At 43.1% G+C, this 18,916-nt stretch overlaps 1 protein-coding gene across 1 annotated transcript in view; it reads right to left on the reverse strand.

Annotated features, from left to right (window-relative positions):
• WDR97 (WD repeat domain 97) overlaps nucleotides 1-18,916 on the reverse strand; it is a 619,749-nt gene that overhangs the window by 97,131 nt on the left and 503,702 nt on the right. The window contains exon 25 of the mRNA XM_085604522.1: nucleotides 501-575. Within this exon, the coding sequence (XP_085460648.1) occupies nucleotides 501-575 (75 nt within the window). The remainder of the gene's footprint in view (nucleotides 1-500; nucleotides 576-18,916) is intronic.

Here is an 18,916-nt window from a genome sequence, read left to right on the forward strand (position 1 = left end):
AGTGGTTAGACTTATTGCAAGCAGCCTCTGATAACCTTTTGTGTGTTTCATGCACCGCCCTGGCATGAGTATTCCCGGACATGGGTCCCATGCTCATTGTATTACTGGAAACGAGCTGTACCTGGCTGATGAGCCCATAACTAGGGAAAAACCTGTCCAGGGTTGCTTGTGTTCTGGTTCAGGGAAGCCCTGGCCTGGCAGTTAGGGCTGGACTGTTCCAGTTGGAGCAGGGTCAAGACTGATTTGCACATGGCTGGGTCTAAACTGAGGTGGCATAGTGAGCAAAAGAACCATGGGTTGGATTGCTACCCGAGCGATTGTGTGTTTGATGATCTCTAGTGCACAGATGGATTCTGGAAAAACAATGATGGGGTTTTTTGTTTTACTACGATCTCAGATGGCAGATAAATCCAGAACAACAACTGGTGTTTCCTACTTCAGCCACCGTTTCACAGCTGCAAGTACCCACCAGGAGACGCATAGGATGGGGGACGTCTTACCTTCTTACTCAGGAGAGGTTGGATGCTGCTTTCTTCCAGTGGTACGCCCTCTGGTTCAAGTTTCGTATCATGGTCCTGTAGGAGTCAAAAGTACCTTCTTAGTCTCCGCATTCAAGCCCAAAACCACCTTTGAAAGGTTATTCTAGATGTCAAAGAGTGTACAAAGATAAACACTGCAGATGAAAAAGAGAAAGGAGGAATCCATACTACTAAGGATAAATTAGCTCCTACGTGCTAAAAAACCCATTCACTTGGAGAAGACAACTGCCCTGAATCATTAAAAAACAGGCAACATCACTCCTTTACTGAAACAGTTAGATACAAACAAACCTAATTCAATGATCAAACTGTCACAAACCTTCCTTGGTTGGGTAAGTGAGTGTGAAAATGCTTCTCAGCTCCTTCATCTAAAACAAAAAACTACAAGCACTGTAACAATCTGGTTTCCGCAACGTGTGCAGCATGAAAACTAACACTTTCAAAATACTTCTCAAGAAACACTCTATATTGAGCAAGGGTGACAAATGTAGCCTTCTCCTATGGAAATCTTGGTATCATGAAAACCTTTTACACATTCTGGAAGCACTCAAGAATTCCAGGGGCAGGGTTCTAGGCTAGCTTACCTCATGGTTAACCAACCACAGACAGCTAGTTAGAAAAGAGAATATCTCATCTGACTACTTAATAGTAAATATTGGCATGTCAGGGTTCCATCCTAGTGCCTACAATGTTTACCATACATTTGAAACCCATGAGTCTTGATGAAGAGATCCATTCACCAATACGCAGACGATATTCAAATTCACTTAAAAATCTTCTCCACTGATGATCCGTATCTGGAGAACCTGAATAAGTCAATCAATCAATCAGCATCTGTATAGCCCAGCAAATTCATCCCTAGGGGTATCTGGGCGCTGAGGATTCAACATCTCAGTTGAAGAGCCAGGTCAGAAACGGCAGAAGTAGGAAAAATAAAGCTCAGAAACGAGCAGGAAGAGAAAAGCTAACAAGCAGAAAGAAAAAATAAAGGGCAGGAAGAGCCAAAATAAAGCTTGGAAACTAGCAGAAAGGCAAACTATCGGCCAAAACGAACAGAGAGAGGCAAAAATAGACAGGAGCAGTGAGCAGATAAGGCAGAAAAACATGCAGAGGAGGCACAAACGTAAGGCAGCAGGAGGTAGCGGAATGCGGGCAAGCTGGACAGGAGAACCGGCGCAGGGGAAGCTGGCACGAGGACCTGCCACCTAAGAAATCTAAAAAACTGGATAGCATTGAATACTGTTAGTCTTAATCTAGAAAAGGCTGGATTTATACTCTGTTCCAGGTAATCCAAAATTTGCGGCATGTATGTGTCTAAATTCAAATTCTGAGCCGATTTTGGATCACACCGTCAGACAGCTACTCCCACTCAAATTCTCAGGGAAAATCACATCTTGAATTTTGTGTTTTTGCGTTGAAACACACTGTTGGGCAGGAAGTGTATGGTGATACCGACTAAAACCACTAAGAAACCCTGCAGAACAACACATACTCAAGAAATATATTGAGAATGAAATCGTCGCCTGCTGGTTAGTGTGTTTATACACATACTTGAGTGGCACCCTAATGACACTGTTTAGCATTTATCTTATCTTGACTTATAAAGCACATAGTTACCCTAAGACTTCCCAGCGCTGTGCGAGTCAAAGCGTGCACCTGTAGAACTACATTTAGGCCTGATAATTACTTGGGGTATAGTCAAGTTTTGATACGCTTTCTGAATCGGGTCTCATCCAACTCAAGCTCAGTATCGATGATTCTGTTTAGCAGTAGTGCTCAAATCTAGCACGTATTAACTTGTTTAGCACTAGGTGCTTCAGGTTAGTACTAATGATCCCGTGACCTACTTTAGCAGTAATGCTTTTATAACACTTTAATTATCCTGTTTAGCAATAATGCTTCTCTCTAGTACTAAAGATCAAGTTTAGCAATAATGCTACCCTCTGGCATCAATAATGCTAACAAGTATAAATAAATCCGGTATTTGTAAAGCGCAAACTACTCACCCCTAAGGGTCTCCAGGCTCTGGGGGCCGTCGTGAAGATTAAGTGAGCTATTGATACTGAGCTGCCGCCGGAGCCAGGGATCGAGCCGTGAGCCCTGTGCCTTCGGAGTGAGCCATACCTGGCCGCTGCACCACACCTTTCCACTAGGTATAAATGCCCTCACCTAGTATTACCTAATGTTTTCATCAGCAATGCTACCAAACAGCACAAGTGTACCTGTTTAGAACTAATGCTACCTTCTACCATCAATTATCCTGTTTAGCTGCCATATTTCTATCAAGCACTGATGATCCTGCTAATGCTTCCGTTTACTACTTAAGATTGTTTAGGAATAGCACACCCTTCTAGTACTAAAGATTTAGTTTAGCGTTAATGCTCCTGATTAGAGTTAATTATCCTACTAAGTATACATTTTACCTCTATGCACTAATGGGTCTATTTAGCATTAAGACTCTTGTCCAGTGCTAATGATCTTGATTAGTATTTATGCTGCCTTCTGGCATGAACGATCCTCTTTAGCCGCAATGTTCCAAATAGCACTAATGTACCTGTTTAGCATTAGTGCTACCATGTGGCACTGATGATTCTGTTTAGCATTAATGCTACCATGTGGCACTGATGATTCTGTTTAGCATTAATGCTACCATGTGGCACTGATGATTCTGTTTAGCATTAATGCTACCATGTGGTACTGATGATTCTGTTTAGCATTAATGCTACCATGTGGCACTGATGATTCTGTTTAGCATTAATGCTACCATGTGGTACTGATGATTCTGTTTAGCATTAATGCTACCATGTGGCACTGATGATTCTGTTTAGCATTAATGCTACCATGTGGCACTGATGATTCTGTTTAGCATTAATGCTACCATGTGGCACTGATGATTCTGTTTAGCATTAATGCTACCATGTGGCACTGATGATTCTGTTTAGCATTAATGCTACCATGTGGCACTGATGATTCTGTTTAGCATTAATGCTACCATGTGGCACTGATGATTCTGTTTAGCATTAATGCTACCATGTGGCACTGATGATTCTGTTTAGCATTAATGCTACCATGTGGTACTGATGATTCTGTTTAGCATTAATGCTACCATGTGGCACTGATGATTCTGTTTAGCATTAATGCTACCATGTGGCACTGATGATTCTGTTTAGCATTAATGCTACGTTCTACCATCAATGATTCCATTCAGCAACCATACTTCCATCAAGCACTGATGATCCTTAGTACTAGTGCGCCTGTCTAGTACTGAAGATTGTTCAGCACTAATGTACCTGTTTAGCAATAATGCTCCCATCTAGTACGGATTGTGCACTGATGATCCTGTTTAGCACTAATGCTACCTCCATAAACCCATGACATTATTTAGCACTATAGTCCTCATCTAGTACTAATTATCATATTTAGTATTAATGCTGTCTTCTGACACCAATTCTCCTGTTTAAAAGCAATTTACCCTTTTTGCACTTTTTATTCCTGTTTGAATTAAATTTCCATTCGAGTCCTTATAATCTGGGTTACCACTCTTGCTGTCATCTATGAAACTTAGAATCATCTTCGTCACCCCTTTTCGCGTCAGCATAATTGAGCTGGTTTGACACCAATTTTAATTTGGTATAAGATTGATTTTACTTTGTACAAATTCCTTTTTTCTGACAATAATCCTGTGTAACACTAATTGTTCCATTTAGTATCAATGGACCTGACTGTTAATGCTACCTCCATGCACTAATGATCCTTTGTAGCACTAATGCTCCCACCTCTGCTAATGACCATAGTATAAATGCTGCCTCTGGCAACCATAGACCTGTTCATCATTAATGACACTTCCGTGCACAAATGATCCTGTCTAGCAGTAATGCTTTCGCCCATGCTCAGGACCAAGTTAAACAGTAATGCAACCTCCGAGCCCTAATGACCCTTTCTAGCTCTAATGCTCCCGCCTCTGCCAATTACCATCTTTAGTATAAATGCTGCCTCTGGCATCACTGGACCTGTTTACCATAATTGACAACTCTGTGACCGAATGATCCTGTCTAGCACTAATGTTGCTGCCTCTACTAATGACCATGCTTAGTATAAATGCTGCCTCTGGCATCCATGAATCTGTTACCATTAATACTCCCTTCATGCACTAATGATCCTGTCTTGCACTAAAGCTCCCACCTCTGCTAATGAAACATGTTTAGTATGAATGCTCCCTCTGGCATCCATGAACCTATTTAGAAGAAATGCTCCAACTTAGGACTAACGTTTCTATCTAGACCCAATAGTTTCAGTCAATCCTAATAACTGTATTTGGGATTAATGCTCCCATCTTGTGATAACGACCCAGCTTAGCATGAACGCTTCCAGCCAGCTCTAATGATCCTGTTTAGCATTATTGCGAGTACCGATGCCCCCATCTAGCGCCAGTGACCCTGTTCAGCACTTGTGCTTCACAATATTAGTAATGACTCTGTTTAGCATCAACTATGCTATTACCAATAAACTTGTTTATTGTAATGGAGTCTGCTTACCAGCAATGCTCCTACTAATATTAATGATCCTATTTAGCAATCATGCTATCGTCTAGTACTAATGATACTGTTTAGCACTAGTATGTGTATCTGTATATATATATGGCATTTCTATACGCAGTGTACGGTGTGAAAGTTAAGAATAATTCAATCAATGAGTGATAGGAGAGGAAGTCGGTTTATGGATGGTTAATAAACCGAGATGTAGTGTTCTTTACAGAGGTGAGACTTCAACTCTTTCCTAAATTGGAGCAGTGTCGGGCCGTCCTGATGCCTACGGTGATGGTGCTCCAGATCCTGTGTGCGTAGATGAAGAGGGCCTGCTCCCTTGTTTTTTTTACAATTTCTATTCTGCAGTTTGATGGTGTCCTGGCTGCGGGTGTGCAAAGAATCACCACAGATGGTGAGCTTGTCTGCAAGATAAAAGGGGTTTTGGTCACCATGGCTTTATAAATGATATAGCTGGTTCTTAAGATGGTGTGGGCCGGTGAAGGGAGCCAGTGGAGTTCCATCTGGATATCCTCTCCAGTGCTCATGGTCTTGTTCAGCACCGGTCTACCAGTAATAATACTAACGGTTTAGCAGTGAGTATCCTCTCCAGTGCTAATGGACTTGTTCAACACCAGTCTCCCAGTAATAGTACCGACGGTTCAGAAGTTACTTTCCTCTCCAGTGCTAATGGTCTTGTTCAGCACCGGTCTCCCAGTAATAATACTGACGGTTTAGAAGTTACTTTCCTCTCCAGTACTAATGGTCTTGTTCAGCACCAGTCTCCCAGTAATAATACTGACGGTTTAGAAGTGACTATCCTCTCCAGTACTAATGGTCTTGTTCAGCACCGGTCTCCCAGTAATAATACTGACGGTTTAGAAGTGACTATCCTCTCCAGTGCTAATTGCCTTGTTCAGCACCGGTCTCCCAGTAATAATACTGACGGTTTAGAAGTTACTTTCCTCTCCAGTATTAATGGTCTTGTTCAGCACCGGTCTCCCAGTAATAGTACTAACGGTTTAGAAGTTACTTTCCTCTCCAGTGCTAATGGTCTTGTTCAGCACCGGTCTCCCAGTAATAGTACTAACGGTTTAGAAGTTACTTTCCTCTCCAGTGCTAATGGTCTTGTTCAGCACCGGTCTCCCTGTAATAATACTGACGGTTTAGCAGTGAGTATCCTCTCCAGTGCTAATGGACTTGTTCAGCACCGGTCTCCCAATAATAATACTGACGGTTTGGAAGTTAATTTCCTCTCCACTGCTAATGGTCTTGTTTAGCACCGGTCTCCCAGTAATAATACTGACGGTTTAGAAGTTACTTTCCTCTCCAGTACTAATGGTCTTGTTCAGCACCGGTCTCCCAGTAATAATACTGACGGTTTAGAAGTGACTATCCTCTCCAGTACTAATGGTCTTGTTCAGCACCGGTCTCCCTGTAATAATACTGACTGTTTAGGAGTGAGTATCCTCTGCAGTGCTAATGGTCTTGTTTAGCACCGGTCTCCCAGTAATAATACTAACGGTTTAGCAGTGAGTATCCTCTCCAGTGCTAATGGACTTGTTCAGCAACGGTCTCCCAATAATAATACTGACGGTTTGGAAGTTAATTTCCTCTCCACTGCTAATGGTCTTGTTTAGCACCGGTCTCCCAGTAATAATACTGACGGTTTAGAAGTTACTTTCCTCTCCAGTACTAATGGTCTTGTTCAACACCGGTCTCCCAGTAATAATACTGACGGTTTAGAAGTGACTATCCTCTCCAGTACTAATGGTCTTGTTCAGCACCGGTCTCCCTGTAATAATACTGACTGTTTAGGAGTGAGTATCCTCTGCAGTGCTAATGGTCTTGTTTAGCACCGGTCTCCCAGTAATAATACTAACGGTTTAGCAGTGAGTATCCTCTCCAGTGCTAATGGACTTGTTCAGCACCGGTCTCCCAATAATAATACTGACGGTTTGGAAGTTAATTTCCTCTCCACTGCTAATGGTCTTGTTTAGCACCGGTCTCCCAGTAATAATACTGACGGTTTAGTAGTTACTTTCCTCTCCAGTACTAATGGTCTTGTTCAGCACCGGTCTCCCAGTAATAATACTGACGGTTTAGAAGTGACTATCCTCTCCAGTGCTAATGGCCTTGTTCAGCACCGGTCTCCCAGTAATAATACTGACGGTTTAGAAGTTACTTTCCTCTCCAGTATTAATGGTCTTGTTCAGCACCGGTCTCCCAGTAATAGTACTAACGGTTTAGAAGTTACTTTCCTCTCCAGTACTAATGGTCTTGTTCAGCACCGGTCTCCCAGTAATAATACTGACGGTTTAGAAGTGACTATCCTCTCCAGTGCTAATGGCCTTGTTCAGCACCGGTCTCCCAGTAATAATACTGACGGTTTAGAAGTTACTTTCCTCTCCAGTGCCAATGGTCTTGTTCAGCACCGGTCTCAAAGTAATAATACTGACGGTTTAGGAGTGAGTATCCTCTCCAGTGCTAATGGTCTTGTTTAGCATCGGTCTCCCAGTAATAATACTGACGGTTTAGGAGTGAGTATCCTCTCCAGTGCTAATGGTCTTGTTCAGCACCGGTCTCCCAGTAATAATACTGACGGTTTAGAAGTTACTTTCCTCTTCATTGGTAATGGTCTTGTTCAGCACCGGTCTCCCAGTAATAATACTGACGGTTTAGAAGTTACTTTCCTCTCCAGTGCCAATGGTCCTGTTCAGCACCGGTCTCAAAGTAATAATACTGACGGTTTAGGAGTGAGTATCCTCTCCAGTGCTAATGGTCTTGTTTAGCACCGGTCTCCCAGTAATAATACTGACGGTTTAGGAGTGAGTATCCTCTCCAGTGCTAATGGTCTTGTTTAGCACCGGTCTCCCAGTAATAATACTGACGGTTTAGGAGTGAGTATCCTCTCCAGTGCTAATGGTCTTGTTCAGCACCGGTCACCCAGTAATAACACTGACGGTTTAGAAATTACTTTCCTCTCCAGTGCCAATGGTCTTGTTCAGCACCGGTCTCCCAGTAATAATACTGACGGTTTAGGAGTGAGTATCCTCTCCAGTGCTAATGGTCTTGTTTAGCACCGGTCTCCCAGTAATAATACTGACAGTTTAGGAGTGAGTATCCTCTCCAGTGCTAATGGTCTTGTTCAGCACCGGTCACCCAGTAATAACACTGACGGTTTAGAAGTTACTTTCCTCTCCAGTGCCAACGGTCTTGTTCAGCACCGGTCTCCCAGTAATAATTCTGACGGTTTAGGAGTGAGTATCCTCTCCAGTGCTAATGGTCTTGTTCAGCACTGGTCTCCCAGTAATAATACCGATGGTTTAGGAATGAGTATCCTCTCCAGTATTAATGGTCTTGTTTAGCACCTGTCTCCCAGTAATTAAACTGACGGTTTAGAAGTGAGTGTCCTCTCTAGTACTAATGGTCTTGTCTAGCACTCGTCTCCCAGTAATAATACTGTCTCCCCACCTGTCACAGACTTTGAGAGGTCGCGTCTGGCTACCAGACTTATCAGGGTCCTGTGTTGCCTGCATTTTTCCCACATGACGCTGCTTTGGATTTTACTATTTGATGAAAACTATTGAGTTACACCTTACCAGACTTTTGCTGAATTCGGCGATTTATTGGCCTAATAGTATCTCAAGTATACAGCCTTGAGGGCGACTTCGGACTAAACACGTGTCGGCTGCCTGTCTGTAATGAGGAACAAATTTGTACAGCACCACCATATGTCTGTGCAGATAATGAAGCATCTTTGACAATGCACTATAAGTCTGAAACAAGAAGATTATTATATCTAATTTAGACTTCAAACTTAGACTGAATGTGGGTGCTTGGGTTTTCCAATTGAATATTGCCAACCAGGATTCCTGTGCTCCGGCTACGACACCCCATGTTGTGGGATCTATCACAGAGAGAGCGCCACACCAAGAAATACTTTTTTTGCTTTTACTACTGACATTGCCGTGATATTTCTGTCCAATTATCTATTTGCTGGGTTGAATGGCATAGCCACCGTTGTGTTTCATGTTCATTAATGACCCTGTTTAGTACTTATGGTACTATTTGCACTACTGCTGGTGATCTAGCACTGATGCTGCCAAAAAGCACTAATGAACCCTATTTGCATTAATGATCCTGTTTAGTACTAATGATACTTTTTGCAATAGTGCTGGCGATCTAGAATTAATGCTGCCATATAGCACTAATGAACCATCCTAGCATTGATGATCCAGTTTAGTACTCATGAAACTTTTACACTAGCGCTGGTGATCTAGCATTAATGCTACCTGCAACCGAGACAAGCTTCTGACCTCCAAGGGTGAGGGCGTTACTCTCAGGAGGTCAGAAACAAAGCCTGCATGAGATTATGGTGTTTACAACCCCTCCCACAGGATCACCTGGTGATTAGCAATCTAAGAGGCGAGCTTCAATGAAAGCTGCCACCTTAGAAATGCAAGTCTGGCTCCCCTCTCAGGAGAGGAAGCTGACCCTCTTTCTCCAGAGCCACCCCCAGGCTTGTGCCACCCCTAAGGTGGCCTAACCTGAAGAGGACACACTTGTCAGAGTTGCCCATCTTGGTGATGGCAAACTTAGGCTTTCTGGGACAGGCTTATGCCCATTTTCTACAGGAAGTAGTCATATAGTGGGCGTAGTGACCCTATCGGTCAGTAGCCCATTGATTACTACCCTACACTCCCCTGACGCCCCTAAACGTCTGTATTTAGTGGAGACCCTGGCACCAGAAAATCAGATCCTGCCAACCGACGTGAAGAGTTGCAAGAACTGAAGACCTAACAAGTGACCTAGTGCCAACCCTGCCACCCGCCTGCTGACTTTGACAATTGCGCCATAAGATAAATTGTCCTGCGGCTGCTGAGTCTCCAAAGCTTGGGAGAGCTGCCAGCACTTCACCCAGGAACCAAGAACTCCTTTGGGACGGCGGAACAGTCCCTTGCATCCTGCAGACACCCAAAGAAGAACCCGTGAGGACTTCGGAACCGACAAAAACCAATGCCACCAAGCACCACTGCACCCTAGCCCTCAAGCTTGTGTCAAAGTGGGCCAGCTGTGTTAGCATGGTCCCCAAGCCCTTAAAGTACTGAGTCCACTGTGGAGTGGCTCCTTGTGAACACCCGACATCGCCTAAAGCCTCTGTGTGCAGGCCCCCTAAACCACGAGTGTTACTGGACAAAGAAACCCGATACCCCCAAAGACCTTCTGCACCAGGATACCCTGGCTCAAGGAGAAGAGGACCAAAGTTGTCCCCACGTCCCCCAACATTGCATGACTGGAAACCACTCGTTGGTTTCACCATACTGCCCTCTCAGTCCCTCCCTGCAGCCCCTTTTTGGCCAAACCGATCCCCATTGTATTTCAATGGGCACCAGACGCTGTTTGCACCACTGCTCCCCGCCACCCTAGTGCCGCTGGAGGTGACTTGCTGGTGTTGCCTTGAACCTGGCCCCTTACTCACCTTTAATCCAGGACACTGGTCCCGTAAGTCGCTGCAAAGAACTGGTATGCCGTATATGTTTTTCCTCCCACAATATAACATTGCAGCCTATTAAATGCAAAAGAATTTCTCTTACAAAACATACTTACCTGATTATATTAATTCTGGTGCCTGAATATATATATAAAGATATGTGTTATTTTTATAAATTGGTGGGGATCTCCTTATTGAGTAGTGTGTATAATTGATTGACTATTGTGTGTATTTGTAAATGTCTAAGACTTCCCTCCGATAAGCCTTAGGCTGCTCGACCACGCTAACCCCTAGAAGAGCACCTTGGGATTGCTAGAGCAGGCCCCTGTCCACTTATCAGGGAACCCCTGGACTCTTTACACAATATGTTTAATTTTTATATATCATATAAAGAGCCAGCTTCCTACATTGGTGGTGCAGTGGTAGGATACAGACTAGACGTTTGCAGAACCACTTGGTTAATAAGTGATTCCACTGAGGAATCCAAAATTGTCATTAGTTACAGGCATTTTTTACTAATTTGAAAATGTTCTAAATTGTTTAAAACCTAGCTGTTAGGGCCTTGTGTTTAGTCCCACAGTGAAACTGTTTAGAAGTTAAAAACGATTTAAGTTACTTTGGCCCTTTAGAACGCACTTGGAATTGTTTGTGGTTTTCTAAAAAGGTCCCAACGTCTTTAATACCTTGTCGGAGGCTGGGGCTTCCCAGGAGCTCAAACTGGTGCCCTATAAGAACCTTAAGTTGACCCCATTTAAGGAGCTCTGCCAAGCATGAAAACTTGCCATGGGGTCTAAACCCACAAAAGCCCATCTACAGCAAGTGCTTGCAGAAAATGATAGAACCATGGCAAGAAAAGAATCCCCTAGTGATAAAGGGGAAAATGATCCTGAAGTGGATGAAATCGAAGATGTCTCTAGCAGTAGTCCTACAGATAGCATCATTGGGAGCACTGGCAGGGTCTCAGAGATAGAGACGGAAGATGCAGATCTTCAGAAACTAACCAAGAGGATAGGATTAGAGGCTAAACTCCTGGCTATAGAGAAGAAAGAGCTGAGATGGGCCCAGGACCCATCTCTGGTGGCAGCAAAATTATAAATAGGGAGAAAGAAGATTTTAACACTAACATGTCCAAAGGTATTGTCCCTAAATATACAGAAGGTGATGATATTACCACGTTGTTTACAGGCTTTGAGAGGGCCTATATAATGAGGCAACTCCACAAGAAGTATTCAGGCTCACTTCACTGGGAGATGTTCTCTGGCATATGTAGGGATCGACTCCTGACACTGAATGAGGCAGATGCTGAGTCTGATGACCTCATGAAGGATACCCTGAGCATTGAATACTGTTAGTCTTAATCTAGAAAAGGCTGGATTTATACTCTGTTCCAGGTAATCCAAAATTTGCGGCATGTATGTGTCTAAATTCAAATTCTGAGCCGATTTTGGATCACACCGTCAGACAGCTACTCCCACTCAAATTCTCAGGGAAAATCACATCTTGAATTTTGTGTTTTTGCGTTGAAACACACTGTTGGGCAGGAAGTGTATGGTGATACCGACTAAAACCACTAAGAAACCCTGCAGAACAACACATACTCAAGAAATATATTGAGAATGAAATCGTCGCCTGCTGGTTAGTGTGTTTATACACATACTTGAGTGGCACCCTAATGACCCTGTTTAGCATTTATCTTATCTTGACTTATAAAGCACATAGTTACCCTAAGACTTCCCAGCGCTGTGCGAGTCAAAGCGTGCACCTGTAGAACTACATTTAGGCCTGATAATTACTTGGGGTATAGTCAAGTTTTGATACGCTTTCTGAATCGGGTCTCATCCAACTCAAGCTCAGTATCGATGATTCTGTTTAGCAGTAGTGCTCAAATCTAGCACGTATTAACTTGTTTAGCACTAGGTGCTTCAGGTTAGTACTAATGATCCCGTGACCTACTTTAGCAGTAATGCTTTTATAACACTTTAATTATCCTGTTTAGCAATAATGCTTCTCTCTAGTACTAAAGATCAAGTTTAGCAATAATGCTACCCTCTGGCATCAATAATGCAAACAAGTATAAATAAATCCGGTATTTGTAAAGCGCAAACTACTCACCCCTAAGGGTCTCCAGGCTCTGGGGGCCGTCGTGAAGATTAAGTGAGCTATTGATACTGAGCTGCCGCCGGAGCCAGGGATCGAGCCGTGAGCCCTGTGCCTTCGGAGTGAGCCATACCTGGCCGCTGCACCACACCTTTCCACTAGGTATAAATGCCCTCACCTAGTATTACCTAATGTTTTCATCAGCAATGCTACCAAACAGCACAAGTGTACCTGTTTAGAACTAATGCTACCTTCTACCATCAATTATCCTGTTTAGCTGCCATATTTCTATCAAGCACTGATGATCCTGCTAATGCTTCCGTTTACTACTTAAGATTGTTTAGGAATAGCACACCCTTCTAGTACTAAAGATTTAGTTTAGCGTTAATGCTCCTGATTAGAGTTAATTATCCTACTAAGTATACATTTTACCTCTATGCACTAATGGGTCTATTTAGCATTAAGACTCTTGTCCAGTGCTAATGATCTTGATTAGTATTTATGCTGCCTTCTGGCATCAACGATCCTCTTTAGCCGCAATGTTCCAAATAGCACTAATGTACCTGTTTAGCATTAGTGCTACCATGTGGCACTGATGATTCTGTTTAGCATTAATGCTACCATGTGGCACTGATGATTCTGTTTAGCATTAATGCTACCATGTGGCACTGATGATTCTGTTTAGCATTAATGCTACCATGTGGCACTGATGATTCTGTTTAGCATTAATGCTACCATGTGGCACTGATGATTCTGTTTAGCATTAATGCTACCATGTGGTACTGATGATTCTGTTTAGCATTAATGCTACCATGTGGCACTGATGATTCTGTTTAGCATTAATGCTACCATGTGGCACTGATGATTCTGTTTAGCATTAATGCTACCATGTGGCACTGATGATTCTGTTTAGCATTAATGCAATCGTTCTACCATCAATGATTCCATTCAGCAACCATACTTCCATCAAGCACTGATGATCCTTAGTACTAGTGCGCCTGTCTAGTACTGAAGATTGTTCAGCACTAATGTACCTGTTTAGCAATAATGCTCCCATCTAGTACGGATTGTGCACTGATGATCCTGTTTAGCACTAATGCTACCTCCATAAACCCATGACATTATTTAGCACTATAGTCCTCATCTAGTACTAATTATCATATTTAGTATTAATGCTGTCTTCTGACACCAATTCTCCTGTTTAAAAGCAATTTACCCTTTTGCACTTTTTATTCCTGTTTGAATTAAATTTCCATTCGAGTCCTTATAATCTGGGTTACCACTCTTGCTGTCATCTATGAAACTTAGAATCATCTTCGTCACCCCTTTTCGCGTCAGCATAATTGAGCTGGTTTGACACCAATTTTAATTTGGTATAAGATTGATTTTACTTTGTACAAATTCCTTTTTTCTGACAATAATCCTGTGTAACACTAATTGTTCCATTTAGTATCAATGGACCTGACTGTTAATGCTACCTCCATGCACTAATGATCCTTTGTAGCACTAATGCTCCCACCTCTGCTAATGACCATAGTATAAATGCTGCCTCTGGCAACCATAGACCTGTTCATCATTAATAAAACTTCCGTGCACAAATGATCCTGTCTAGCAGTAATGCTTTCGCCCATGCTCAGGACCAAGTTAAACAGTAATGCAACCTCCGAGCCCTAATGACCCTTTCTAGCTCTAATGCTCCCGCCTCTGCCAATTACCATCTTTAGTATAAATGCTGCCTCTGGCATCACTGGACCTGTTTACCATAATTGACAACTCTGTGACCGAATGATCCTGTCTAGCACTAATGTTGCTGCCTCTACTAATGACCATGCTTAGTATAAATGCTGCCTCTGGCATCCATGAATCTGTTACCATTAATACTCCCTTCATGCACTAATGATCCTGTCTTGCACTAAAGCTCCCACCTCTGCTAATGAAACATGTTTAGTATGAATGCTCCCTCTGGCATCCATGAACCTATTTAGAAGAAATGCTCCAACTTAGGACTAACGTTTCTATCTAGACCCAATAGTTTCAGTCAATCCTAATAACTGTATTTGGGATTAATGCTCCCATCTTGTGATAACGACCCAGCTTAGCATGAACGCTTCCAGCCAGCACTAATGATCCTGTTTAGCATTATTGCGAGTACCGATGCCCCCATCTAGCGCCAGTGACCCTGTTCAGCACTTGTGCTTCACAATATTAGTAATGACTCTGTTTAGCATCAACTATGCTATTACCAATAAACTTGTTTATTGTAATGGAGTCTGCTTACCAGCAATGCTCCTACTAATATTAATGATCCTATTTAGCAATCATGCTATCGTCTAGTACTAATGATACTGTTTAGCACTAGTATGTGTATCTGTATATATATATGGCATTTCTATACGCAGTGTACGGTGTGAAAGTTAAGAATAATTCAATCAATGAGTGATAGGAGAGGAAGTCGGTTTATGGATGGTTAATAAACCGAGATGTAGTGTTCTTTACAGAGGTGAGACTTCAACTCTTTCCTAAATTGGAGCAGTGTCGGGCCGTCCTGATGCCTACGGTGATGGTGCTCCAGATCCTGTGTGCGTAGATGAAGAGGGCCTGCTCCCTTGTTTTTTTTACAATTTCTATTCTGCAGTTTGATGGTGTCCTGGCTGCGGGTGTGCAAAGAATCACCACAGATGGTGAGCTTGTCTGCAAGATAAAAGGGGTTTTGGTCACCATGGCTTTATAAATGATATAGCTGGTTCTTAAGATGGTGTGGGCCGGTGAAGGGAGCCAGTGGAGTTCCATCTGGATATCCTCTCCAGTGCTCATGGTCTTGTTCAGCACCGGTCTACCAGTAATAATACTAACGGTTTAGCAGTGAGTATCCTCTCCAGTGCTAATGGACTTGTTCAACACCAGTCTCCCAGTAATAATACCGACGGTTCAGAAGTTACTTTCCTCTCCAGTGCTAATGGTCTTGTTCAGCACCGGTCTCCCAGTAATAATACTGACGGTTTAGAAGTTACTTTCCTCTCCAGTACTAATGGTCTTGTTCAGCACCAGTCTCCCAGTAATAATACTGACGGTTTAGAAGTGACTATCCTCTCCAGTACTAATGGTCTTGTTCAGCACCGGTCTCCCAGTAATAATACTGACGGTTTAGAAGTGACTATCCTCTCCAGTGCTAATTGCCTTGTTCAGCACCGGTCTCCCAGTAATAATACTGACGGTTTAGAAGTTACTTTCCTCTCCAGTATTAATGGTCTTGTTCAGCACCGGTCTCCCAGTAATAGTACTAACGGTTTAGAAGTTACTTTCCTCTCCAGTGCTAATGGTCTTGTTCAGCACCGGTCTCCCAGTAATAGTACTAACGGTTTAGAAGTTACTTTCCTCTCCAGTGCTAATGGTCTTGTTCAGCACCGGTCTCCCTGTAATAATACTGACGGTTTAGGAGTGAGTATCCTCTGCAGTGCTAATGGTCTTGTTTAGCACCGGTCTCCCAGTAATAATACTAACGGTTTAGCAGTGAGTATCCTCTCCAGTGCTAATGGACTTGTTCAGCACCGGTCTCCCAATAATAATACTGACGGTTTGGAAGTCAATTTCCTCTCCACTGCTAATGGTCTTGTTTAGCACCGGTCTCCCAGTAATAATACTGACGGTTTAGAAGTTACTTTCCTCTCCAGTACTAATGGTCTTGTTCAGCACCGGTCTCCCAGTAATAATACTGACGGTTTAGAAGTGACTATCCTCTCCAGTACTAATGGTCTTGTTCAGCACCGGTCTCCCTGTAATAATACTGACGGTTTAGGAGTGAGTATCCTCTGCAGTGCTAATGGTCTTGTTTAGCACCGGTCTCCCAGTAATAATACTAACGGTTTAGCAGTGAGTATCCTCTCCAGTGCTAATGGACTTGTTCAGCACCGGTCTCCCAATAATAATACTGACGGTTTAGAAGTTAATTTCCTCTCCACTGCTAATGGTCTTGTTCAGCACCGGTCTCCCAGTAATAATACTGACGGTTTAGAAGTTACTTTCCTCTCCAGTACTAATGGTCTTGTTCAGCACCGGTCTCCCAGTAATAATACTGACGGTTTAGAAGTGACTATCCTCTCCAGTACTAATGGTCTTGTTCAGCACCGGTCTCCCTGTAATAATACTGACGGTTTAGGAGTGAGTATCCTCTGCAGTGCTAATGGTCTTGTTTAGCACCGGTCTCCCAGTAATAATACTAACGGTTTAGCAGTGAGTATCCTCTCCAGTGCTAATGGACTTGTTCAGCACCGGTCTCCCAATAATAATACTGACGGTTTGGAAGTTAATTTCCTCTCCACTGCTAATGGTCTTGTTTAGCACCGGTCTCCCAGTAATAATACTGACGGTTTAGTAGTTACTTTCCTCTCCAGTACTAATGGTCTTGTTCAGCACCGGTCTCCCAGTAATAATACTGACGGTTTAGAAGTGACTATCCTCTCCGGTACTAATGGTCTTGTTCAGCACCGGTCTCCCAGTAATAATACTGACGGTTTAGAAGTGACTATCCTCTCCAGTGCTAATAGCCTTGTTCAGCACCGGTCTCCCAGTAATAATACTGACGGTTTAGAAGTTACTTTCCTCTCCAGTATTAATGGTCTTGTTCAGCACCGGTCTCCCAGTAATAGTACTAACGGTTTAGAAGTTACTTTCCTCTCCAGTGCTAATGGTCTTGTTCAGCACCGGTCTCCCAGTAATAGTACTAACGGTTTAGAAGTTACTTTCCTCTCCATTGCTAATGGTCTTGTTCAGCACCGGTCTCCCTGTAATAATACTGACGGTTTAGGAGTGAGTATCCTCTGCAGTGCTAATGGTCTTGTTTAGCACCGGTCTCCCAGTAATAATACTAACGATTTAGCAGTGAGTATCCTCTCCAGTGCTAATGGACTTGTTCAGCACCGGTCTCCCAATAATAATACTGACGGTTTGGAAGTTAATTTCCTCTCCACTGCTAATGGTCTTGTTTAGCACCGGTCTCCCAGTAATAATACTGACGGTTTAGAAGTTACTTTCCTCTCCAGTACTAATGGTCTTGTTCAGCACCGGTCTCCCAGTAATACTGACGGTTTAGAAGTGACTATCCTCTCCAGTACTAATGGTCTTGTTCAGCACCGGTCTCCCTGTAATAATACTGACGGTTTAGGAGTGAGTATCCTCTGCAGTGCTAATGGTCTTGTTTAGCACCGGTCTCCCAGTAATAATACTAACGGTTTAGCAGTGAGTATCCTCTCCAGTGCTAATGGACTTGTTCAGCACCGGTCTCCCAATAATAATACTGACGGTTTGGAAGTTAATTTCCTCTCCACTGCTAATGGTCTTGTTTAGCACCGGTCTCCCAGTAATAATACTGACGGTTTAGTAGTTACTTTCCTCTCCAGTACTAATGGTCTTGTTCAGCACCGGTCTCCCAGTAATAATACTGACGGTTTAGAAGTGACTATCCTCTCCAGTACTAATGGTCTTGTTCAGCACCGGTCTCCCAGTAATAATACTGACGGTTTAGAAGTGACTATCCTCTCCAGTGCTAATGGCCTTGTTCAGCACCGGTCTCCCAGTAATAATACTGACGGTTTAGAAGTTACTTTCCTCTCCAGTATTAATGGTCTTGTTCAGCACCGGTCTCCCAGTAATAGTACTAACGGTTTAGAAGTTACTTTCCTCTCCAGTGCCAATGGTCTTGTTCAGCACCGGTCTCAAAGTAATAATACTGACGGTTTAGGAGTGAGTATCCTCTCCAGTGCTAATGGTCTTGTTTAGCATCGGTCTCCCAGTAATAATACTGACGGTTTAGGAGTGAGTATCCTCTCCAGTGCTAATGGTTTTGTTCAGCACCGGTCTCCCAGTAATAATACTGACGGTTTAGAAGTTACTTTCCTCTTCAGTGCTAATGGTCTTGTTCAGCACCGGTCTCCCAGTAATAATACTGACGGTTTAGAAGTTACTTTCCTCTCCAGTGCCAATGGTCCTGTTCAGCACCGGTCTCAAAGTAATAATACTGACGGTTTAGGAGTGAGTATCCTCTCCAGTGCTAATGGTCTTGTTTAGCACCGGTCTCCCAGTAATAATACTGACGGTTTAGGAGTGAGTATCCTCTCCAGTGCTAATGGTCTTGTTTAGCACCGGTCTCCCAGTAATAATACTGACGGTTTAGGAGTGAGTATCCTCTCCAGTGCTAATGGTCTTGTTTAGCACCGGTCTCCCAGTAATAATACTGACGGTTTAGGAGTGAGTATCCTCTCCAGTGC

The sequence above is a fragment of the Triturus cristatus genome, chromosome 5_1 (assembly GCF_964204655.1).
Source record: "Triturus cristatus chromosome 5_1, aTriCri1.1, whole genome shotgun sequence".
NCBI lineage: Eukaryota > Metazoa > Chordata > Amphibia > Caudata > Salamandridae > Triturus > Triturus cristatus.